At 45.1% G+C, this 25,755-nt stretch overlaps 1 protein-coding gene across 4 annotated transcripts in view; it reads left to right on the top strand.

Annotated features, from left to right (window-relative positions):
• The window catches only part of BIN2 (bridging integrator 2), a 45,631-nt gene extending 30,102 nt beyond the window's left edge, over positions 1-15,529 (top strand). For 2 of the 4 annotated variants that reach the window (XM_054444278.2, XM_054444279.1), the window contains 5 exons: positions 758-840; positions 4,255-5,008; positions 8,402-8,482; positions 11,795-11,866; positions 15,040-15,522. In XM_054444278.2, coding sequence (XP_054300253.1) covers positions 758-840; positions 4,255-5,008; positions 8,402-8,482; positions 11,795-11,866; positions 15,040-15,069 — 1,020 coding nt within the window. In that variant the 3' untranslated portion in view covers positions 15,070-15,522. Of the gene's footprint in view, positions 1-757; positions 841-4,254; positions 5,009-8,401; positions 8,483-11,794; positions 11,867-15,039 lie in introns of all 4 variants that reach the window. The other 2 variants (XM_054444276.1, XM_054444277.2) reach the window with 2 other exon arrangements.
• Positions 15,530-25,755: the final 10,226 nt, after the last annotated feature.

Here is a 25,755-nt window from a genome sequence, read left to right as displayed (position 1 = left end):
TTCTAGTCCTGGGATTCCAAGATTCTTTGCTACTACAACATTTATATTAGTTATACTCACAAACAGCGATGCATACTACTCTCCATAGTTTATTTGGCTAAAGTATGATTTGCCTAGTTAATATTAAAAATGAGGGTTTTTTGTTTGTTTGTTTTGTTTTTGAGACGGAGTCTTGCTCTGGTACCCAGGCTGGAGTGCAGTGGTGCAGTCTCGGCTCACTGCAAGCTCCGCCTCCCAGGTTCATGCCATTCTCCTGCCTCAGCCTCCCGAGTAGCTGGGACTACAGGTGCCCACCACCACGTCCAGCTAATTTTTTTGTATTTTTAGTAGAGACAGGGTTTCACCGTGTTAGCCAGGATGATCTCAATCTCCTGACCTCGTGATCCACCTGCCTCAGCCTCCCAAAGTGCTGGGATTACAGGCGTGAGCCACCACGCCTGGCCTAAAAATGAGTTTTCATTCCCTGAATCACCTGTGAGAAGCTAGAACCTCAAATCAGATATCAGTTATGGACCCTGCCTTGAGACAGCTGCCAGTCTGATGGAAGAGGCAGAACTTAGAACACAGAGAGACAAGGAAGAAGGGGTGGCGGGACAGGACCCTGGACTCTAATGCTAGACAGATGAAGAGGAATTCGGATCAGAATTGAAAGGGGGAGGTTTTATTTTGGGAAGCTGTCTGAAGGGGAGGGGAGAAGGGATATGCCACTCTCGGGTTCCCAGTTGGCTAGCATCACTTTCTTTCTTACTGGCTCTAGCTGAACCACAATCTCTACGAGGTGATGAGCAAACTGGAGAAGCAACATTCCAATAAAGTCTTTGTGGTGAAGGGACTGTCAAGGTGAGCACCATCCAAGACTCTTTTTTGCTTCGCTTGTCCTGTGTGTGAATGTATTCAACATCCTCATCTCCAGTCCAGAATCCTGACCTGTCCCTTATGTGCATGTGCGTGATGATGTTTGTTGTTTGTACTATGCTCCTATATAAATTATTTTGCTTTTTACTAAATATTTCTTTTTTTTTTTTTTTGAGACAGAGTCTCACTCTGTCACCCAGGCTGGAGCGCAGTGGTGCGATCTTGGCTCACTGCAAGCTCCGCCTCCCGGGTTCATGCCATTCTCCTGCCTCAGCCTCCTGAGTAGCTGGGACTACAGGCACCCACCACCATGCCTGGCTAATTTTTTTTTTTTGTATTTTTAGTAGAGATGGGGTTTCACCATGTTAGCCAGGATGGTCTCGATCTCCTGACCTCGTGATCCGCCTACCTCGGCCTCACAAAGTGCTGGGATTACAGGTGTGAGCCACCGCACCCGGCTGCTTTTTACTGAATATTTCAAGGCCAGACATGGTGGCTCATGCCTATAATCCCGGTACTTTGGGAGGCTGAGGCAGGAGAATCACTTGAGATCAGGAGTTTGAAACCAGTCTGGGCAACATAGTGAAATCTCATCTCTACAAAAAAAGATTAAAAGAAAAAAAAAATTAGCCGGGCAAGGTGGTGCGTACCTGTACTCCTAGCTACTCAGGAGGCTGAAGCAGGAGGATCACTTAAGCACAGGAGTTTGAGGGTGCAGTGAGCTATGATCATGCCACTGCACTCCAGCCTGGGTGACAGAGCAAGACCCTGTCTCTAAAAAAATTAATAAAAATTAAATATTTTAGGCATAACTGAATGTATAAAAAATAATACAACAAATAGCCATATACCTACCATCAAATTTAAGAACTCGGCTGTTGTAAATATAGCTGAAGTTCCCAATGTTCCTTCCCCACTCACTTTCTCTTTCTGACCCCACTAAAGGTAACCACTATGTTACATTTAGTATTTATCATTTCTATGTGTGTTGTTTTATCTGTGCATGTATGTTTCACACATAAAATAACATGCATGGAAATAAATACTAAATGTAACACTAAATGTAACATGCACACACTGTATTGTTTCACACATACATGCACACATAAAATATTGTTTTGCATGTTTTTTTGGGGTTTTTTTTTTGTTTTTTTTTTTTGAGACAGGGTCTTACTCTGTCGCCCAGGCTGGAGTGCAATGGCACAATCTTGGCTCACTGCAACCTCTGCCTCCCGGGTTCAAGCGATTCTCCCGCCTCAGCCTCCAGAGTAGCTGGGATTACAGGCACACACCACCACACCCGGCTAATTTTTGTATTTTTAGTAGAGACAGGGTTTCACCATATTGGCCAGGCTAGTCTTGAACTTCTGACCTCATGATCCACCCGCCTTGGCCTCCCAGAGTGCTGGAATTACAGGCGTGAGCCACCAAGCCCGGCTGTTTTGCATGTTTTTAAACTTTATATAAATGGACTTATGCTGTATGTATTGTTCTGCAACTTCTTTTGTTCTCTTAGTGTTGTTTGTAAGATTTTTTTGTTATTGCTACATGTTGCTATAATAGCTCTGCTGTTTCCTTTCTATACTTGTTATTGTATGCCTAGTTCATGATTTATTTATCCTCCTGCTAGTTTGGGGCATTTGAGTTGTCTTCTAGGTTTTTGCTATTATAAATAATGTTGTGATGAACATGTTTTACATTTGTCCCTGTGAATATTATCAAGAGTTTCTTTAGGGTCTATACTTGGAGCAGGATTGTTGAGTCATAAGGTCTGTCATGGGGCTTCTTGACCCTTAATGAGATATTTCCATATTGCTCTGCAAGGTGATAATTCCAGTTTACCACCCATCAGCAGTGAGTAAGAGCCCTCATGAGTCCACATTCTCACTACATGTGAAATTGTCAGACTTCTTCATTCTTACAAGCTCATGAGTATGAAATGGAATTTTTTTGCAGTTTTAAATCATAGCTTCATAATTGCTAGTTTCCTTGAGCATGTTTTCATGTTATTGGCCATTTAAGGTTCCTGTTCTGTGACTTTCTTATATATCGTTTTCCCATTTTTTCAATTGGGTTGTTGACCTTTTTTAAAAAAATTGATCTATATAAGTTTTTGTGCTGGGCATGGTGGCTCACGCCTGTAATCCCAGCACTTTGAGAGGCCGAGGCAGGCGGATCACGAGGTCAGGAGATCGAGACCATCCTGGCTAACACAGTGAAACCCCATGTCTACTAAAAATACAAAAAAAAATTAGCTGGGCATGGTGGCGGGTGCCTGTAGTCCCAGCTACTCGGGAGGCTGAGGCAGGAGAATGGCATGAACCCGGGAGGCGGAGCTTGCAGTGAGCCAAGATCGCGCCACTGCACTCCAGCCTGGGCGACAGAGCGAGACACCATCTCAAAATAAATAAATAAATAAATAAATAAATAAATAAAAAATAAGTGGTTTTTTTTTTGGCTGATATATTCTAGATTCTAATCCTGGATGCTCAAGGATAAGCATGGCATCCAGCACATAGTAGCTACTTGATAAATGTTATAGTTGATTCTTGTTCATGGTAGTTTTGTTTTATAAAGTTGCCATACTCAATGAACATCAAAACACAGGTTTCTGTGAGCCCCTGGTCACAACATTTTCATCAACCACCCAACATATAACCTTGTTTTATGTGAGTTTCTGTTTAAAGATACCTTATTTAATATATATTATTAATTTATTAATATTGAACTCACAACCAGCAGCACTGTAACTCATGCCTGAATGAAGCTTACCTAATAATACATGTATTTTCTCTGGAAGGCACATCACAGTCTTTTTGCACTTAGCACTACAGCTTGGGGGCCATTTTAAGTAGCAAAATCACCAGCAAAAAGCACAAAGTTAGGAAAACATGGTGGAAAGGACACTTGTTTGCAGTTTGAGAACGGAAGCAAGAAGGTAGATGATTGCCTTGTTAGACTTCATCTGGAAAGTGCGTGCCAGGCAACTCATTCTTCACCACTTGCACGTGTCCAATAGCGACTGGCGAAGTGCCACAAGTATTGATTTGGGGGTTCCAAATAAATAAGTAGGTAATTCACAAATATGAAATCTGTGTAGTTCAACTGTATATCACCCATTAATCTTTGCCCCAGAGGAAATATTTGCTGACATTTTGCAGTGTTTCTTTCCAGTCTCTTTCTCTGTACATATTTTTACATAATTGAGTTCATGATATAGATAAAATTTTGGCCCTTTTTTCATTTCACTCTGTAAGTGTTATTGTAAATTATGCAAACTTTCTAACATTTTAAATTGCTTTATTCTGTTTTTTATTACATGCATCATAATTTATTTTTGCATATTTACGTTGCTTCTGATTTTTAGCCGTTCTGAATCTGAACACCTTCCTTTTTTAGCAGCAGCAGGCGCTCTTTAGTCATTTCTCCCCCAGTTCGAACAGCTACGGTCTCCAGTCCTCTTACCTCACCTACTAGTCCCTCTACACTTTCCTTGAAGAGTGAGAGTGAATCTATGTCAGCAACTGAAGATCTGGCACCTGATGCAGCCCAGGGGGAAGACAATTCTGAGATCAAGGAGCTCTTAGAAGAGGAGGAAATAGAGAAGGAAGGATCTGAAGCAAGCTCCTCTGAGGAAGATGAGCCTCTACCAGCCTTCAATGGCCCCGCCCAGGCCCAGCCCTCTCCTACCACTGAGAGTGCCAAGTCCCAGGAGGAAGTTCTCCCCAGCTCCCCAGCTCCATCAACAGGCGGAGCCCTGAGCCCTTCAGGGCAGCCTTCATCATCTGCCACAGAAGTAGTCCTCCGAACCCGCACCGCAAGTGAAGGATCTGAACAACCAAAGAAGAGAGCCTCTATCCAGAGGACCTCAGCACCTCCTAGTAGACCTCCTCCACCCAGAGCCACTGCAAGCCCCAGGCCCTCCTCAGGGAACATACCTTCCAGCCCTACAGCCTCTGGAGGGGGTTCACCCACCAGCCCTAGGGCCTCCTTGGGGACTGGGACTCCAAGTCCTAGGACCTCCCTAGAGGTCTCTCCTAATCCAGAACCACCAGAGAAGCCAGTAAGAACTCCTGAGGCCAAAGAAAATGAAAACATCCACAATCAGAACCCCAAAGAACTTTGTGCTTCCCCCACCTTAATGACATCTCAGGTAAGAATAGTTCTGGTTTGGTATTTAATTTAATTAATTTATTTATTTAAGCTAGGGTCTCACTCTGGTGCCCAGGCTGGAGTGTAGTGGTGTGATCACCGCTCATTGCAGTCTCGACCTCTCAAGCTCAAGTGATCCTCCCTCAATAGAGATAGGGTCTCCTTATGTTGCCCAGGCTGGTCTTGAATTCCTGGCCTCAAGTGATCCTCCTGTCTTGGCATCCCAAAGTGCTGAGATTACAGATGTGAGCCACTGCATCCGGCTCTGGTAGGTTCTTTATATCCTTTTATAACCTCCATGTATGTATCTTTACTATAGTCAGAATACTCTTGGACACCTTTTTTGGTTCTGGGGATTGTTTCATGTCTTCATAGCTATTAATTTAGTAATCTACTTTTAGGGTAATTGACTTTTTTTTTTTTTTGCTTTTGAGATGGAGTCTCGCTCTGTCACCCAGGCTGGAGTGCAGTCACACAGTCTTGGCTCACTGCAACCTCTGCCTCCTGGGTTCAAGTGATTCTCCTGCCTCAGCCTCCAGAGTAGCTGGGATTACAGGCGCACGCCACCACACCCGGCTAATTTTTGTATTTTTAGTAGAGACGAGGTTTCTCCATGTTTATTTTTTGTTTTGTTTTGTTATTGAGACTGAGTCTCGCTGTGTCGCCCAGGATGGAGTGCAGTGGCGCGATCTGTGCTCACTGCAAGCTCCGCCTCCTGGGTTCACTTTATTTTCCTGCCTCAGCCTCCTGAGTAGCTGGGATTAGAGGCGCCCGCCACCACGCCTGGCCAATTTTTTGTATTTTTAGTAGAGATGGGGTTTCACCGTGTTAGTCAGGATGGTTTTGATCTCCTGACCTCGTGATCCACCTGCCTCAGCCTCCCAAAGTGCTGGGATTACAGGTGTGAGCCACCGCGCCCAGCTGGTTTCTCCAAGTTGGGCAGGCTGGTCCTGAACTCCTGACCTCGTGATCCACCTGCCTCGGCCTCCCAAAGTGCTGGGATTACAGGTGTGAGCCACTGCGCCCAGCCGGTAATTGACTTCTATAAGGGGCTTATCTCTAGTAGTGTTAATGAGCAGATTCTTACTAATTTCTTTCTTTTCCTCCAAGTTCTGGGAGTTCCTAGTATAAAGAACCTATAGTTGAAGCCAGGCATCATGGCTCACACCTGTAATTCCAGCACTTTGGGAGGCCGAGGCAGGCAGATCACTGAGGCCAGGAGTTCGAGACCAGCCTGGCCAACCAACATGGTGAAACCCTGTCTCCATTAAAAATACAAAAATTAGCTAGGCATGGTGGTGTTTGCAGTCTCAGCTACTTGGAAGGCCTGAGGCACAAGAACATGAGAATCACTTGAACCCAGGAAGCAGAGGTTGCAGCAAGCCGACATCACATCACTGCACTCCAGCCTGGGCAACAGAGTGAGACTGTGTCTCAAAGAAAAGAAAAGAAAAAGAAAAAGTTAAAAAAAAATTAATACAAAATAAAATAAATAAATAAATAAATAAATTTAAAAAAATAAAGAACAAATAGTTGGAATCCTGAGCTTTACCTTCTTTAGTGGGGGCAGGAGGGTGGGTCTCACTTCAGTTCGTTATACCTGTGACTATGGTAAATAGACCCTGAAAAAAAATGGCAGCAAATTTCCAGGGTGTGTCTTCTCTGATGAGAAGACCTAAAAGCAGGAACTCACAGAGGGAAGTAAAACAAAAAGGACAGCCTTTTGAAAAGGCTGCTGCCTACTTGGGAGGCTGAGACAGGAGGATTGCTTGAGCTTATGAGGTTGAGGCTGCAGTGAGCACCACTACACATAGGGCACCAGAGTGAGACCCTATCTCAAAAAAAAATTTTTAAGGCTTTTGAAAAAAAAATTGAGAGATGCCAACCCATTGAAGAGCAACTGGTTCTGTGAAGGATCTGTAAATCAAGTCATACTCTTTTTTTTCTTTCTTTCTTTTGAGACAGGGTCTCACTCTGTCACCCAGGCTGGAGTGCAGTGGCACGATCATGACTCACTGCAGCCTTGACCTCTCTGGGCCCCAGTGATCTTCCCTTCTTAGCCTTCCAAGTAGCTGGTACTACAGGCGCATGCCACCACGCCTGCCTCATTTTTGTATTTTTGGTAGAGATGGGGTTTCGCCTTGTTGCCCAGGCTGGTTTCAAACTCCTGGGCGTCAGTGGTCCTCCCATCTCCGCCTCCCAAAGTGCTGGGCTTACAGGTGTGAGCCACCGTGCCCGGCCTCAAGTCATATTCTAGTCACATTATATGGAAAGACTATCATATAGGGATTTGACTTGTTCTGTGACAGTCCAGAGGGCAGAGGCAGAAACTATGTATAAAGACTTTTTTTAAGATACATTTTGGATCAATACAAGAGGAACTTTCTACAGTTAGCTCAATTTTTTAAATGGGATGGAAAAAAAGTATTGTGGAAGGGCAAAGGAGACACAAGGGGCTGACCAAAAAAAATATGGGATGGACCGCCTTGAGAATTAGTTCTCTTTCCTTGATGTTAAGAGCTAAGGGCCGGGCGCAGTGGCTCACGCCTGTAATCCCAGCACTTTGGGAGGCTGAGGTGGGCAGATCATGAGGTCAGGAGATCAAGACCATCCTGGCCAACATGGTGAAACCCCGTCTCTACTAAAAATACAAAAAGTTTGTCGGGCATGGTGGCGTGTGCCTGTAATCCCAGCTACTCGGGAGGCTGAGGCAGGAGAATCGCTTGAACCCAGGAGGCAGAGGTTGCAGTAAGCCAAGATCGTGCCACATTGCACTCCAGCCTGGCAACAGAGCAAGACTCTGTCTCAAAAAAAAAAAAAAAAAATCTAGGATATACGATCTCCAGTCAGGTACGTTGTAGAGAGGATTATGGTGAAATGTCTGACTAGATGGCAACAAGATTTATTCATTCTACAATTACTTACTGAGCCCCTACAGTGTGCCTGGGACTTTTCTAGGAGGTGGGGTGTGACAGTGAACAAAACAAAATTCCCTGCCTTCCTGAGGCTTATATTTTAGTGCAGGAAGACAGACAAAAAAAAAAAAAAGAATAAATAAAATTACAATCTAGTAATGATAAGTGATATGAAGAAAAATTAAGTAGGGAAGGGCACAGGGAGTGGGAGCTGAGTTGCAAGTTTATAGAGCAGTCAGCAGTGACATGTGAGCAATGAAGAAGGCTAGCACATGAGCCATGTGTATATCTGGGAGAAGTGTGTGAGATTTTTGGCACTCATTAGATCACACCACCCTATTACTGCCTGTGTCTGACCAAGGCTACCTCGGGAGCCTCTTGCTATCTGAGAGAAGCTAATATGGACCAAGGGCACAGGGATGGCCCCCAGGGTGGGAAGGTGTGGGACTCTCTCCTCCATTGTTCACTTTGATTCACAGATTGCTTCAGAGCCTGGAGAGGCAAAGAAGATGGAAGACAAGGAAGAGGATAATAAGCTTATCTCAGCTGACTCCTCAGAGGTACTAAAAGCCTAAGTCATCTACATGATGATGCCCTATTTTTTTATACATTAAAATTTATTTTTCTTTTTCCGGAAGTATATCTTTCAGAGGCCTTCAGTCTTGATTCACATGAAGCACTGAGGGCCCTAACAGAGCAAGATATAAAACTTTTCCTGGCCGGGCGCGGTGGCTCACACCTGTAATCCCAGCACTTTGGGAGGCAGAGGTGGGCGGATCATGAGGTCAGGAGATCGAGATCATCCTGGCTAACACAGTGAAACCCCGTCTCTACTAAAAATACAAAAAATTAGCCAGGTGTGGTGGCGGGCGCCTGTAGTCCCAGCTACTTGGGAGGCTGAGGCAGGAGAATGGCGTGAACCCGGGAGGCAGAGCTCGCAGTGAGCCAAGATTGCGCCACTGCACTCCAGCCTGGGTGACAGAGCGAGACTCCGTCTCAAAAAAAAAAAAAAAAAAACTTTTCCTAGGCTGGGTGCGGTGGCTCACACCTGTAATTCCAGCAGTTTGGGAGGCCGAGGTGGGCGGATCACCTGAGGTCAGGAATTCGAGAGTTCGAGACCAGTCTGGTCAACATGGTGAAAACCCGTCTCTACTAAAAATACAAAAATTAGCCAGGCATGGTGGCATGTGCCTGAAATCCCAGCTACTGAGGAGGCTGAGACAGGAGAATTGCTTGAACCCAGAAGGCGGAGGTAGCAGTGAGCCGAAATCTTGCCACTGCACTCCAGCCTGGGCAATAAGAGCGAAACTCTGTCTCAAAAAAAAAAAAAAAAAAAAACTTCTCCTTAAGTCAGACTCAGTGGTGCAAGCCTGTAATCCCAGCTACTCAGGAGGCTGAGGCGGGAGGATCACTTGAGCCCAGGTGTTCAACACTGTAGTATGCTACGATCACACCTGTGAATAGCCACTGCACTCCAGCCTGGGCAACATAGTGAGATCCCATCTCTTTAAAAAAATTTTAATAAAAAGATCTGGGTGCAGTGCCTCAACCTCCCAAGGTGGCTGTAATCCTAGCACTTTGTTGGGGGCTGAGGCAGGTGGATCACTTGAACCCAGGAGTCTAAGATCAGCCTGGGCAACATAGGAAAAACCCATCTCTACAAAAAATACAAAAAATTAGCCAGACGTAGTGTCACATGCCTGTGGCCCCAGCTACTTGGGAAGCTGAGGTGGGATCACCTGAGCCCAGGGAGGCCAAGGGTACAGTGAGCCATGATCGCACCACTGCACTCCAGCCTGGGCAACAGAGTGAGACCCCATCTCAAAAAAAGATTTTTTAAATAATAAAAATGACTTTTCCGTGGTCAGTTTCTAGTCTGAGGCAGCTGTGCTGATGGAGAGAGATAGGCAGGACATGTGGATAGTGAATAAGTGCAGGATAGATGCAGCATTTTGAGTACATAAGTATAGCCACTTCTCATTTTTCTGCACTGAAAAGAGCAACTCAATGGTTGAACTGATTTCAATTTGATTTTATAATGTATTATATGATTTTAGATGGAGACAGTAATAGAGTGACCCTTTGATTGCCTCTGGGGAATGATAAAACAAGCTTCCATTCTTGGAGTCATCTTTTTGAAGGGAAGAGTTTATAGCAGCCAAGACTCTTTCTGACCATTTTAAGAAACAGGCTAGTAACACTGTCCTCCGTGGAAAAGAGGTACAGGATACACTCTCCTTTCACCTGAGTCTGTCTCCTTATATTTTAGATTTATATTTCCTTACTCTTAGCCTCTCTGGTGGGATTGCTTTGGTCATCAGCTAAGGAGAAATATTTTTCCTGTAGAATTAAGCAACTAGAGCATCTTAGATCCTAGCCTATTCGTGTCATCAATCCTCTGAAGCCTATGTATGCTCACTTCCCTTGCAGATGCATTATAAATCATATTTTCTCTCAGGCAGAATTATGGACATATCACATGTAAAAATGTGTAAATATAAATATAACTGGGAAAAAACATAGCCATTTTTGAAAAAAAAAATTACTGGGAAAAAAATCTGTTCTTGCTTACCATTTGAATCATCTCAGAGAGATGGAAGGTTTTGATAACTTTCCGGGAGGTGATGTAACATCACCTTTGAGCTAATTCATGACCTGGAAAGGGAGGAGGGAGTAAAAAGAAAGAAAATGTCCTTGAAGGAGAAATCATGGTATTTCAAGTGGCTATCACACTGTTAGAAATTGGTTCTGTTGGCCAGGTGCCATGGCTCACGCCTATAATCCCAGCACTTTGGGAGGCTGAGCGGGGTGGATCACTTGAGGTCGGGAGATTGAGACCAGCCTGGCCAACACAGTGAAACCTCATCTCTACTAAAAGTCAGGCCTGGTGGTGGGCGCCTGTAATCCCAGCTACTTGGGAGACTGAGGCAGGAGAATCGCTTGAACCTGGGAGGTGGAGGTTGCAGTGAACCGAGATCACACCACTGCACTCCAGCCTGGGTGACAGAGCCAGATTCCTTCTCAAAAAAAAAAAAAAAAGAAAAAATTAAAAAGAAATTGGTTCTGTTTTTAAAATATGGATTTTATAGTTTGTAAATTAAATTTCATGTTTTAAAAACTTATTTTAAACCTCACAGGGTCTTCCCCTAGCATAGCAGTTTCTAGGCAGGGCTTTCTTTCTTTTTTTTTTAATTTATATTTTTAGAGATGATCTCACTATGTTGCCCAGGCTGGAGTGCAGTGGGTATTCACAGGTGCAATCATAGTGCACTGCAACCTTGATACTCCTGGCCTCAAGTGATCCTCCTGCCTCAGCCTCTCAAGGATCTGGGACTACAGGTGTGCACCCCTGCACGTGGTCTAGACCGGGCTTCCTACACTTTGGGTTCCCATCTCAGAACCTAAATTTTTTTCCCAAAGAAATCATTTTACCACTTGCTTCTCCTAACTGCGTGTCATGAATTAGGATCACTTAAGTGTAAGAGTTGCAATACATTCTTGAGGACGGTTTATCTAAAAGTGGCAGGTAGTAATTTTAAGACCTCGCACTCCCTTATAGATACACATCCACACCACGTCACACAGATTACATGGTGTTTGATCATGGAAACAACTCTGGAATTCAAAGACCTATTTTCCTGTCCCAACAAGTCTTTTTACCCTTTGAATCTTAGTTTATTCATCTGTAAAAGAGGATGGATGAAAGCCTTTCCTGATGCCTTCAGGCTCTGGTGAAACAACACTGTATTTTGCCCTTTGTAATAGTACAAATACTGAGACCCTTGTAAAGTGTAAGGCACAGAAGACACTTCTACGCTGAGAGGCTGGAAAGGTTGAGCCACCTTTTACTGGCAGAACTCTTCTCTTTGTAGGGCCAAGACCAGCTTCAAGTCTCCACGGTACCAGAAAACAACAACCTCACAGCACCTGAACCTCAAGAAGAGGTAAGACCAGATATACAGAGAATAGATTGGGCATTAGATTGACAGGGGTTTGGGAACAGGCTGGAATCTTCACCACAGGCTACAAGGGGAATCCAGCCGTGAACCATACCCTTAGGGCAGTCAAGCAGGTGGGAGCCAGAGGAAACAAGAATGAACTGGGACTTCATAGTGTCTCCGTGCCCATTTCCCTATACTTGACCTTAAACTGGCCCTATCTTCTAGGTATTTATTTAATTAAATCTCAAATTATTTCAAAAAGGAGTTAAAGAGGTTAAGATATTTTTTAAAAATGCAAAAAGGTCATATTATACGGTAATGTGTTGCTCAACAACAGGGATATGCTCTGAGAAATGCATTATTAGGCGATTTTGTCATTATGTGTGGCTGTATGGTATAGCCTATTGCTTCTAGGCTGCAAACCTATACAGCACGTTACTTTACTGAATTCTGTAGGCAGTTGTGAAACAGTGGTTAATATTTGTGTATCTAAACATAGAAAAGTACAGTAAAAATACCATATAGAAGATAAAAAGTGATACACTTGTATAGGGCACTATCATGAGTGGAGCTTGCAGGAGTGGAAGCTGCTCTGGGTGACTCAGTGAGTGAGTGGTGAGTGCATGTGAAGGCCTAGGACATTACTTACACTCCTGTAGACTATAAACACTGTACACTTAGGCTACACCATTAAAAAATATTTTTCTTTTTTTTTTTTTTGAGACGGAGTTTCACTCTTGTTGCCCAGGTTGGAGTCCAATGTCATGATCTTGGCTCACCGCAGCCTCAGCCTCCGGGTTCAAGCAATTCTCCTGCCTCAGCCTCCCGAGTAGCTGGAATTACAGGCATGCACCACCACGCCCAGCTAATTTTGTATTTTTAGTAGAGACAGGGTTTCTCCATGTTGGTCAGGCTGGTCTCAAACTCCCGACTTCAGGTGATCCGCCTGCCTTGGCCTATCAAAGTGCTGGGGTTACAGACATGAGCCACCACACCCGGCCAAAATTTATTTTCTTTATATCCTTATTCTGTAAGCTTTTTTCCGTATTTTTTCTGTTTCTTTTTAAAACTTTTTTGTTAAAAACTAAGACACAGAGCTGGGTGTGTTGGCATGTGCCTGTAGTAGTTCCAGCGATGCAGGAGGCTGAGGCAGGAGGATCACTTGAGCCCACGAATTCAAATGCAACCTGGGCAACATAGCTAGACACCGTCTATAAACAAGTAAATAAAAACACACAAACATACACATTGGCCTAGGGTCAGGATCACCCATATCACTGTCTTCTACCTTTACATCTTGTCCCACTAGAAGGTCTTCGGGGCACTACCACAAATGGAGCTGTCATCTCCGGTAATAACAATGCCTCTTCCTGAAGGATCTACTTGAGGCTGTTTTACAGTTAATGTTTTTTTTAATAAGCAGAACTTTTTTTTTTTGAGTCGGAGTCTCTCTCTGTCGCCCAGGCTGGAGTACAGTGTACAGTGGCGCAATCTCGGCTGACTGCAACCTCCGCCTCCTGGGTTCAAGCGATTCTCCTGCCTCAGCCTCCTGAGTAGCTGGGATTACAGGTGGTGGCGCCACCACGCCTGGCTAATTTTTGTATTTTTAGTAGCGACGGGGTTTCACCATGTTGGTCAAGCTGGTCTCGAACTCCTGACCTCGTGATCCTCCCGCCTCAGCCTCCCAAAGTGCTGGGATGCTGGGATTACAGGCGTGAGCCAACGCACCTGGCCAATAAGCAGAACTTTTTTTTAATAAGTAGGAATACACACTAAAATAATAATAAAAAAGTATTGTAGGCTAGTGTAGTGGTTCATGCCAGTAATCCCAGCACTTTGGGAGGCTGAGGCAGGCAGATCACTTGAGGCCAAGAGTTCAAGACCAGCCTGGCCAACATGGTGAAACTCCATGTCTACTAAAAATACAAAAATTAGCCGGGCATGGTGGCACACACCCGTAATCCCAGCTACTTGGAAGGCTGTGGCATGAGAACATGAGAATCACTTGAACCCGGGACATAGAAGCTGCAGTGAGCCAGGATTGTGCCACTGCACTCCAACCTGGGCAATGGAGTGAGACTCTGTCTCAAAAATAATATATATAGAAAAATATTTTTAAAAGCATAGTATATTAAATACATCAAGTAATATAGTTGTTCATTGTTATCAAGTATTATGTACTGTACATAATTGCATGGCTATACTTTTTACAACTGGCAGTACTGTAAGTTTGTTTATACCAGCATCATCACAAATATGTGAGTAATGTGTTGTGCTGTGATGTTATGAAGGCTACAATGTTAACAATAGCTACCACGTCACTAGGCAATAGAAATTTTTCAGCTCCATTAAAATGTTATGGGACCACCTTTGTATATAGAGTCCATTGTTGATCGAAACGTCATTATGCGGCATGTGAACTGCATATATATATGTTTATTATATTAACATACACACATATACACAACATACAGCAGAAAAACTCAGAATTATATGAGACAGGATAGTGATATAAAATGGAGCCATGAATTAGGCAAGTATAAAAAAATGCATTCTATAAAATAAGCTTACTAAGGATGACCACGAAATAGGTTCCAGATTTTCTAAAATCCAAGAAGAGAAAAACCTGATCAGTTAACCCAATTCATGATGCTCATTCCTTAAGGAGGCTAGGTGCCGGGGCTCACGCCTGTAATCTCAACACTTTGGGAGGCTGAGGTGGGAGGATCACTTGAGTCCAGGAGTTCAAGACCATTCTAGGCAACAAATTTTTTTTTTAATAAATTAGCCAGGCATGATCGTGTGCGCATGTAGTCCTCCTAGCTACTCAGAGGCTGAGGTGAGAATACTTGAGCCCTGGAGTTCAAGGCTACAGTTAGCTATGATTGTGCCACTACACTCCAGCCTGGGAGACAGAGCAAGACTATGTCTCGAAAAGAAAAAAAAAGAAATTCTCCTGTGAATCATCATAAAGATATTGTGAATGATGTAATGAACAATATCTGCAACAAGTCCTTGCAATAATCCCAACAACCAGTTTCACATTGCCTCCCTCAAGAGAGGCCAGTGGCATTACGTGAAGTATAATTCAGTAGAAGCAAATTGAGTTTAACCCCTCCATAAGTGGTTGGTGGGAAGGCAGGTCAACACCTAACACAATTATGTTTACTTTCCAGGTATCTACAAGTGAAAATCCACAACTCTGAAGAGAAACTGCCAAGACTGCCCCTGCCCCACACCTTGCCAGAGAAGCTCTTCAACCAGAGGGTATAGGTCAGAGGGATATAAGAGCCAGCGTCTATCCCTGGGTTCTCAGTAGGAATGCTGGTGCTGTCTAAAGACCTGGCATTAATGGAGGTGGAGGAGCAGCCTTATGGGAAGGATGGAGGGAGGCAGGCTGGGGAGAAGAGAACATTAGACTCAGGGAATATTTAATTCTGGTTTTAGCATTATTAGAATAAGACTTTATACATTAACTAAAGTGGAGCTTTAATCACTATAAAAAGCAAAAGTATCTATAGACACAGACACTTGTCTATAAGGGACATAACCACACATACTCAGAGGATAGTGAACAAATCTGTCTTTGACTTATGACCCATTTTGCAAGACTTAAAGCCAGAAGAACACATTTTCAGATTGTTAAATAAAGTCTGATTCTGACTATCTGTGGATTGTTTATTTGACACAAGGCATTGTTGCAACCCAGCACACTGTTTTCCACTTAGGTGTGGTTATTGATTCTGCCCCAGGTTCAGAAAGCTTTAGTCACATCCCTGACCCCCAGCTCACCCTAACTCCTAACTGTAATTCTTTTATGATACCAAGGGCCACAGACTCTTCTCCTTAATCCTGCATGTACTCCCCACTTTGGTTGATAAACAGATACACTTGGAAAGGGGTAATAACATTTTAGAGCTATATCTAGTGTTTACAGTTTAGTACTTGGTATGAGTAAGGGTCTGAGCACAAGAGAGGAAGATATGAAACTGAAAGGATACAAAGTATAATAATAACAATCATCGGCTGAGTGCGGTGGCTCACGCCTATGATCCCAGCACTTTGGGAGGCCGAGGCAGGTGGATCGCCTGAAGTCGGGAGTTCGAGACCAGCCTGACCAACATGGAGAAACCCCGTCTCTACTAAAAAAATACAAAATCAGCCGGGCATGGTGGTACATGCCTGTAATCGCAGCAACTCGGGAGGCTGAGGCGGGAGAATTGTTTGAACCCAGGAGGCGGAGGTTGCAGTGAGCCAAGATCGCACCATTGCACTCCAGCCTGGGCAACAAGAGTGAAACTGTGTCTCAAAAAAAAAAAAATCCTATCCTGGAAATGGCGTGAAATTTGGAGTCAGAAGTCCTGGATTCCTTTGGGAGGCCAACAGGGGAAGACAGCTTGAGCCCAGGAGTTGGAGACTAGCTTGGGCAAGATGATGAGACCTCCATCTCTTATTTTTAAAAAAAATTTTAAAGGGCTGGATGTGGTGGCTCACACCTTTAATCCCAGCACTTTGGGAGGCTGAGGTGGGAGGATAACTTGAGCCCAGGAGTTTTACACCAGCCTGAGCAGCATAGACCCCCATCTCTACAAAAAATTTAAAAACTAGGCCATGCATGGTAGAGCGCACCGATACTCCCAGCCACTTAGGAGGCTGAGGAGGGAGGGTCACTCCAGCCTGGGAGGTTGAGTCTGCAAGGAGCAACGATCATACCACTGCACGCCAACCTGAGTGACAGAGAGAGACTCTGTCTTAAAAAGAAAAAGAAGAAAAAAAAAAAAAGGCCGGGCACGGTGGCTTACACCTGTAATCCCAGCACTTTGGGAGGCCGAGGCGGGTGGATCACAAGGTCAGGAGTTCAAGACCAGCCTGGCCAACATGGTGAAACCCCGTCTCTACTAAAAAAAAAATTAGCCAGGCGTGGTAGCGCACACCTGTAGTCCCAGCTACTCAGGAAGCTGAGGCAGGAGTATTGCTTGAACCCAGGAGGCAGAGGTTGCAGTGAGCCAAGATTGCGCGGCCTGGGTAACAAAGCAAGACACTGTCTCAAAAAAAAAAAAAAAAAATTAAAAAAGGAAGTCTTGGATTCAAGTCGTATCATTACTTTATATGAAAATATTTGTGACAACATTTTCAAAATAGCTCTGAAGTCCTGCCACCTTCATAAATGCCACATAAATGCCAAAACCCTTCCATCCTTGCTCTTGTTTTTAGAGGTGATGATATCACCATTCGTTCGGTCATTCTGTAAGCATTTATTGAGAACCAACCGTCTACCAAGGACTGAGTACTAGTACGAGGAACGAGGGAAACAATGAGGGGTGTTAAAAATAAGATATTTAACGAGACAGAATATTGAGCAGGGAGCAGAATGGGCAAGATTTAGTAATGGGCTAGAAGGGGACACATGATGAAAAGTGAGGTGTTTTTGTTTTGTTTTGTTTGAGATGGAGTCTCACTCTGTTGCCCAGGCTGGAGTGCAATGGTGCAATCTCGGCTCACTGCAACCTCCGCCTCCCTGGTTCAAGTGATTCCCTGCCTAAGCCTCCAAGTAGCTGGGATTACAGGCGCACACCACCACACCCTGCTGTTTGTATTTTTAGTAGAGATGGGGTTTCACCATGTTGGCCAGGCTGGTCTCGAACTCCTGACCTCAGGTGATCCACCCGCCATGGCCTCCCAAAATGCTAGGATTACAGGTGTGAGCCATCGCACCTGGCCAGGAATTATTCTAAGTTAAGCTTGAGAGACTAGAACTTGGTGGTGTCTTTCCCTTTAACAGTGACCGCAGAAAGAAGTATATTTATGTGGGTTCTCTGGTTGCAAGCAACAAACTGACAAAATTAAGCAATAAAGGATACGCTGGGGCTGAGCGTGGTGGCTCTCACCTGTAATCCCAGCACTTTGGGAAGCAGAGGCTGGAGGATCGCTTGAGTTCAGGAGTTCAAGTCCAGCCTGGGTAACATAGTGAGACCCCATCTCTACAAAAAATTAGCCAGGCCTGGTGGCATGTACCGGTGGTCCCAGCTACTTGGGAGGCTGAAATGGGAGGATCGCTTGAGCCTGGAAGGCAGAGGTTGCAGTGAGCCATGGTTGCACCACTGCACTCCAGCCTGGGCAACAGAGCGAGACTCTGAAAGAAAAGGATATGTTGGGGCCGGGCACGGTGGCTCATGCCTGTAATCCCAGCACTTTGGGAGACCGAGATGGGCAGATCGCTTCTGATCTCATGGCAAAGCCCAGGAGTTTGAGACCAGCCTCGGCAATACGATGAAACCCCATCTCTACCAAAAAATAACAAAAATTAGCTGGGCATGGTGTTGTGAGCCTGTAGTCACAGCTAATCTGGAGGCTGAGGCACTGAGAATTGCCTGAATCCAGGAGCCAGAGGTTGCAGTGAGCTGAGATTGTGTCACTGCACTCTAGCCTGGGCAACAGAGTGAGACCCTGTCTCAAAAAAAAAAAAAAAAAAAAAGGATAAAAGGATATGTTGATATTAGACAGCTCATAGAGCCAAAAGAAGAACCAGGCTGCAGGAAGGACAAGAGCCAGCCCCCGGATGTCTGCAGCAGGAATGTGTGGACAGCCCCTCCAACAGCTGCCACCTTCTGCCACTGTGTTCTCTCCAGATCCACATTCCCTAGAGAAAATTCAGCTGGCCCAATTTGCATGATGTGTCCATCCTATGGCCAGGGAAATGGCGAACTGTGACTGGCACTATTACCAGACATCTTAGTGCCTATGACGGGAAGAAGACCAGTGATAGGAGGGGACCATGGTAAGGAGGGTGAATTTTTTATTTATTTATTTATTTTTGAGACAGAGTCTCACTCTGTTGCCCAGGCTGGAGTGCAATGGTACTATCTCGGCTCACTGCAACCTCCACCTCCTGGGTTCAAGCGATTCTCCTGCTTCAACCTCCCGAGTAGCTGGGATTACAGGCATGCACCATCATGCCCGGCTGATTTTGTATTTTTAGTAGAGATGGGGTTTCTCCATGTTGGTCAGGCTGGTCTCGAACTCCCGACCTCAGGTGATCTGCCCGCCTCGGCCTCCCAAAATGCTGGGATTACAAGCATGAGCCCCTGCGCCTGGCCAGAAATGTTCTTAATTTTAATTATGGTGATAGTTTTATGGGTATATACATGTGTCAAAGCTTATCAAATTGTATATTTTATGTGCAATTTACTGTGCATCAATTATGCCTTGATTAAGCTATAAAACAAACTCTAGGTGTCCCTTACAAGCATATGGATACAAGGAATTTGTAGTCCTTGCAGGATGTTCCAGTAGATATGTTCATTAAGGAGCTGGAAATACATGTTTATTTTGGGGAGTCATTTTTTCCAAAATCTAATCCTGTTACTCCTTTTTCTTTTCTCTTTTCTATTTTTTTTTTTTTTTTTTTTGAGGTGAGGGCTCATTCTTGCCCAGGCTGGAGTGCAGCGGCACCATCTCAGGCTCACTGCAACCTCTGCTTCCTGAGTTCAAGCGATTCTCCCACCTCAGCCTCCTGAGTGACTGGGGCTACAGGTACGTGCTACCATGCCCGGCTAATTTTTGCATTTTTTGTAGAGATGGGATTTCGCCATGATGGCCAGGCTGATGTTACTCTTTAAAAAGCATCATCTGGCCAGGCACAGTGGCTCACGCGTGTAATCCCAGCACTTTGGGAGGCCGAGGCAGGCAGATCACAAAGTCAGGAGTTCAAGACCAGCCTGACCAACATAGCGAAACCTCGCTTCTACTAAAAATACAAAAAATTAGCTGGGCATGGTGGCATGCGCCTGTAGTCCCAGCTACTCAGGAGGCTGAGGCAGGAGAATCGCTTGAAACCAGGAGGCGGAGGTTGTGGTGAGCCGAGATCACGCCACCGCACTTCAGCCTGGGCAACAGAGCGAGATTCCGTCTCAAAAAAAAAAAAAAACAAAAAAACCCATCACCTTTGCTTTGGGAGGCCAAGGCTTAAGGATTGCTTCAGCCCAAGAGTTCAAGGCCAGCCCGGGTGACAAAGCAAAACCTCATCTCCACAAAAAAAAAAAAATTAGCTGGGCATGGTGGCACATGCCTGTAGCTCCAGCCACTCTGGAGGCCGAGGCAGGAGGGTATCTTGAGCTCACATCAAAGCTGCAGTGATCTTTGATCACACCATTGCACTCCAGCCAGCCTGGGCAACAGAGTGAGACCCAGTCTCAAAAAAGAAAGAAAAAAGGAAAGGATCATCTTCAAAGGATCTCTGCTGTATACAGCAGTAATGGAGAGGAGAAGCTTACATTTCCCCCTGAGAGGAGAGTTGTTCTTCAAATTATAAAAGCCCTACTGCCTGTCCTTTTTCATAGCTCTCCTAAAAGGTGTTCCACTCCCAGGCTAGGCGCAGTGGCTCACGCCTGTAATCCCAGCACTTTGGGAGGCCAAGGCGGACAGATCACAAGGTCAAGAGATCAAGACCATCCTGGCCAACATGGTGAAACCCCGTCTCTAATAAAAATACAAAAATTAACGGAGTGTGGGCTGGGCGCGGTGGCTCGCACCTGTAATCCCAGCACTTTGGGAGGCTGAGGCAAGCAGATCATGAGGTCAGGAGATCGAGACCATCCTGGCTAACACAGTGAAACCCTGTCTCTACTAAAAATACAAAAAAACTGGCTGGGCGTGGTGGTGGGCGCCTGTGGTCCCAGCTACTCGGGAGGCTGAGGCAGGAGAATGCCATGAACCCGGGAGGCGGAGCTTGCAGTGAGCCAAGATCACGCCACTGTACTCCAGCCTGGGCGACAGAGCGAGACTCCATCTCAAAAAAAAAAAAAAAAAAAAAAGATTAACTGAGTGTGGTGGCACATGCCTGTAGTCTCAGCTACTCGGGAGGCTGAGGCAGGAGAATCACTTGAACCCAGGAGGTAGAGGTTGCAGTGAGCCAAGATTGCGCCACTGTGCTCCAACCTGGTGACCAAGCAAGACTCCGTCTCAAAAATAAATAAATAAAGATAAAATAAAAGATGTTCCACTCCCTTGGCATTCAGAATCACTGCTGGGAGTGATACAGGGAAAATGCTGGGAACAGAGGCCCCTAGCTGCACAAGGCCCTCAACCCTTTTCTCTCCAGGGCTTTCCCTCCTCTCCTCAGGAGACTGATCCTCTTTGGCATGAGCCAGAGACTTCTAGGGACTTACAGTCTGATGGGGCAGACAAGCAGTAACTGCTGCAATAGAGGCACACCTGAAGTGGAAAATTTTACTAAATTGTGAGGTTGGCACTTTGTTTGTGTATAACCCTACTGAGAGCTCCAAGGAGGCAGGGGAAAGTGCCCACATGCTTACCTAGGGTGGATAGTGCCATTTGGGGAACAGCTTGTTTACCCTAACTGACAAAATGGTAACGTCCAGGGGAAAGACTGCCATCCTGGCAGCAGCACAAGGTGGGGCCGAAGGCCAATAAAACTGGGTGGAGATGAATGTCTCTTGTCCCCTCCCCTAAAGCCCCTTGAGGTCTATTGACAAAAGGATGGCCTCTGCAGTTTCTGAGGTTTAGCATTTAATCCTTGGAGAACACTGGTAGTTTACCACCATGAGGCTTCATTCATCATCTATCTGTATGCCTCTCTACATAGAATTAATTGCAAGAACATCCTCCAGTCCCTGCCCTCCAGCAGTTTGAAGGACATACTGACAGACTAGGTAAGACATGCAGAGAGCTCGAGACATGACATATCCAGATAAACAGCACACACACCAGAGAGCATAATACACACACTGCTTACAATAGTATTTATTTTACACCAAACTGGGTGCTGAGCATGTGCATATTGGATCTATTTTTCTGTATGACTACACTTTTAAAATGAGGTATGTTGGCCAGGAGCAGTGGCTCATGCCTGTAATCCCAGCACTTTGGGAGGCCGAGGCGGGTGGATCACTCGAGGTCAGGAGTTTGAGACCAGCCTGGCCAACATGGTGAAACCCTGTCTCTACTAAAAATACAAAAGTTAGCCAGGCATGGTGGTGCGGACCTGTAATCCCAGCTACTCTGGAGGCTAAGGCATGAGAATCACTTGAACCCGGGAGGCAGAGGTTGCAGTGAGCTGAGATGGAGCCACTGCACTCCAACCTGGATGACAGAGTGAGACTCCACCTCAAAAAATAAAATGAGGTATGTGACTACATAAAAAAAAATAAATAATGTATCAGGCCAGGCGTGGTGGCTCATGCCTGTAATCCCAGTGCTTTGGGAGGCTGAGGCGGGTGGATCACCTGAGGTCATGAGCTCGAGACCAGCCTGGCCAACATGGCGAAACTCCGTCTCTACTAAAAATACAAAAAATTATCCGGGCCTGATGGCAGATGCCTGTAATCCCAGCTACTTGGGAGGCTGAGGCAGAAGAATTGCTTGAACCCGGGAGGCGGAGGTTGCAGTGAGCCGATATCACACCATTGCACTCCAGCCTGGGTGATAGAGCAAGACTCTGTCTCAAAAAAAAAAAAAAAAAAAAAAAAAATCAAGTATCAGCAAACCTTCTAAGGTTATATTTTATTTTTATTATTTTATTTTTATTTTGAGATGGAGTCTCACCCTGTTGCCAGGCTGGAGTGCAGTGGCACGATCTCTGCTCACTGAAACCTCCGCCTCCCAGGTTTAAGCAATTCTCCTGCCTCAGCGTCTTGAGCAGCTGGGATAACAGGCATGCGCCACCATGCTTGACTAATTTTTGTATTTTTATTAGAGTCGGGGTTTCACCATGTTGGCCAGGATGGTCTCGATCTCTCAACCTTGTGATCTGCCCGCCTCGGCCTCCCAAAGTGCTGGGATTACAGGCGTGAGCCACTGCGCCTGGCCTATTTTTATTTTTTTAATGTTTAATTTTTGTGGGTTCATAGGAGGTATATATATTTATGCGGTACATGAGTTTTTTGTTTTTTGTTTTTTTTTTTGAGACAGTCTTGCTCTGTCGCCCAGGCCGGAGTGCAGTGGCGCAGTCTCGGCTCACTGCAAGCTCCACCTCCCAGGTTCATGCCATTCTCCTGCCTCAGCCTCCCGAGTAGCTGGGACTACAGGTGCCCGCCACCACGCCCGCCTAATTTTTTATATTTTTAGTAGAAACGGGGTTTCACCATGTTAGCCAGGATGGTCTTGATCTCCTGACCTTGTGATCCGCCTGCCGAAGTGCTGGGATTACAGGCATGAGCCACCACGCCCAGCCTCATGAGATGTTTTGATATAAGCATGCAATGCATAATAAAATCATATCACGGAGAATGGAGTATCCATCCCCTTAAGCATTTATATTTTGTGGTAAAAACAATCCAATTATACTATTTTAGTTATTTTTAAATGTACAATTAAGTTATTATTTATAGTCACCCTGTTGTGCTACCAAATAGTAGGTCTTAAGGTCTTATTCATTCTTTTTTTTTTTTTTTTTTTTGTACCCATTAATCATCCCCACCTCCCTCCCTAAGGTTACTTTTTTTTGGTTGAGGGGAAAGGGTCTTGCTATATCTCCCAGGCTGGAGTGCAGCCTTCACCCCCAGGGCTCAAGTGATCCTCCCACCTCAGCCTCCCTACTAGCTGGGACCACAGGTGCATGCCACGACTCCTGACTAACTTTTTTTGTATTTTGTAGAGACAGGGTTTCAACATGTTGCCCAGGCTGGTCTCAAACTCCTAGGCTTAAGTGATCTGCCCACCTTGGCCTCCCAAAGTGCTGGGATTATAGGTATAAGGTTACTTTTTTTTGAGTCAGAGTCTCACTCTGTTGCCCAGGCTGGAGGGTGTTGGTGCGATCTCGGCTCACTGCAACCTCCACCTTCAGGGTGCAAAGGATTCTCCCGCCTCATAGACTCCCAAGTAGCTGGAATTACAGGCACCCGCCACCACACTCGGCTAATTTTTGTATTTTTAGTAGAGACGTGGTTTTGCCATGTTGGCCAGGCTGATCTCGAACTCCTGACCTCAGGTGATCTGCCTGCCTTGGCCTCCCAAAGTGCTGAGGTTACAGGCGTGAGCCACTGCGCCCCACCAGTTACATTTTAAAGAGAAAAAAAAGATGTTTATTGAGAGAACATTATTAACAACTGTCGAAATTGTGAAAGTGACAGCAAATCAGTAGAGTCAGTCAGTTGAGCCAGATAGCCTCTGAGTCTGTAGTTCTTTTTTTTTTTTTTTTTTTTTTTGTCGCCCAGGCTGGAGTGCAGTGGCACAATCTCAGCTCACTGCAACCTCCGCCTCCCGGGTTCAAGCGATTCTCCTGCCTCAGTCTCCTCAGTAGCTCGGATTACAGGCGCCTGCCACCATGTCCAGCTAATTTTTGTATTTTTAGTAGAGACAGGGTTTCACTGTGTTGGCCAGGCTGGTCTCGAACTCCTGACCTTGTGATCCACCCGCCTCGGCCTCCCAAAGTGCTGGGATTACAAGTGTGAGCCACCTCGTCTGGCTGAGTCTATAGTTCTAAACAATCTTCAACACATAACAGAAAATGTGAAAGAGACAGACCCAGGTACAGGAACGATCTGAACTTCTCCTGGAATTCATGATCAAGGTGGACAGCTAGAAGTATGTCAATGCCAGCAATTGTCCTCCTTTGGATGTAGCCCTCTAGGATTTTAATTTCCTTTTCTCTTGGATATTCTCTTATCTAAGGACAAGCCAGGCTCACCTTTCTTTTATTAAGTTACATATGCATAGCTGGCATGTCACTGTCTTTGCCTTTCTTGGTTGGATTGCCATTTTCCCATGCATATATTTACATATATTTCTCACAATATATTTACATAAAATGAATTTCATCACTTTTTTATTGTTTGTTTTCCTCCTGTATTTGTTTTTTTTTCTTTTGAGACGGAGTTTTGCTGTTCTTGCCCAGGCTGGAGTGCAATGGTGTGATCTCGCCTCACTACAACCTCTGCCTCCCAGGTTCAAGCAATTCTCGTGCCTCAGCCTCCAGAGTAGCTGGGATTACAGGCGTGTGCCACCACGCCCAGCGGATTTTGTATTTTTAGTAGAGACAGGGTTTCACCTTGGCCAGACTGGTCTCAAACTACTGACCTCAAGTGATCCACCCGCCTCCCAAAGTGCTGGGATTACAGGCGTGAGCCGCAGTGCCCTGCCCTCTGGTTTCTTTTATAATGAACACTTTAGGAATAAAAGCAACTACTCTTGCTTTGCTTATGACTTTGTTTTGTTTTCTCCCTTTATGCCTCTCTCTGAGACCTTCCCTTTCAGTCTGTTCCCGGATTAACATGCACAATCTGATGATGCCTGTCTTTCTATAGAAAGTATTTCTGTATAAATACTGGTTTACAAACCTACAGAACGCACAGCAGTGCGAAGTAAGCACAGAAGTCTATCACTGGGAGGGAAAGAATAATCACAAGGGTTCCAATCCTAAACGGGCAGCCAAGGTAACAAGAGCTAGCGTTTATTGAGCACTTACTATGTACCAGGCAAGGCTCTAATGCCTTACAGTACATATTTACTAACCTATTTTGTCCCAACAGTCACTCTATCAGACAGGTATTGCCCCAGATAAGAGGAACGAAACAGAAGCAACTTGTCCAAGATCACACAGCAGAGCTGATTCCAGTGCCTGCGTTATATACTACTACATCCTCTTAGTCACTGAATTCTTCTGATTAATTTGGGAACATTTCCTGCCACAACCGAGTGGCATGCTAAACATGGCACTGATTATTCAAATTGAGGTGCTCACCATGCTCTAGAACCATGGATATGAGATGGCTTTACAGGCATGATCACTTTCAGCCCCGCATTTTAGGAATGAGGAAACAGATTTTCGAGATGTTAATCTGCCCAAAGTCACCCAGCTAGCAAGCAGAAGAGCTGGGGCTGTTTGAATCCAAAGTCCACGACACTCCTAACCGCTGCTCAACGCTCCCCACAAG

Source organism: Pongo pygmaeus, chromosome 10, assembly GCF_028885625.2.
Source record: "Pongo pygmaeus isolate AG05252 chromosome 10, NHGRI_mPonPyg2-v2.0_pri, whole genome shotgun sequence".
NCBI classification, from domain to species: Eukaryota; Metazoa; Chordata; class Mammalia; order Primates; family Hominidae; genus Pongo; species Pongo pygmaeus.
The sequence above is the reverse complement of the archived record's forward strand: the minus strand, read 5'-3'. Positions and strand labels throughout refer to the sequence as shown.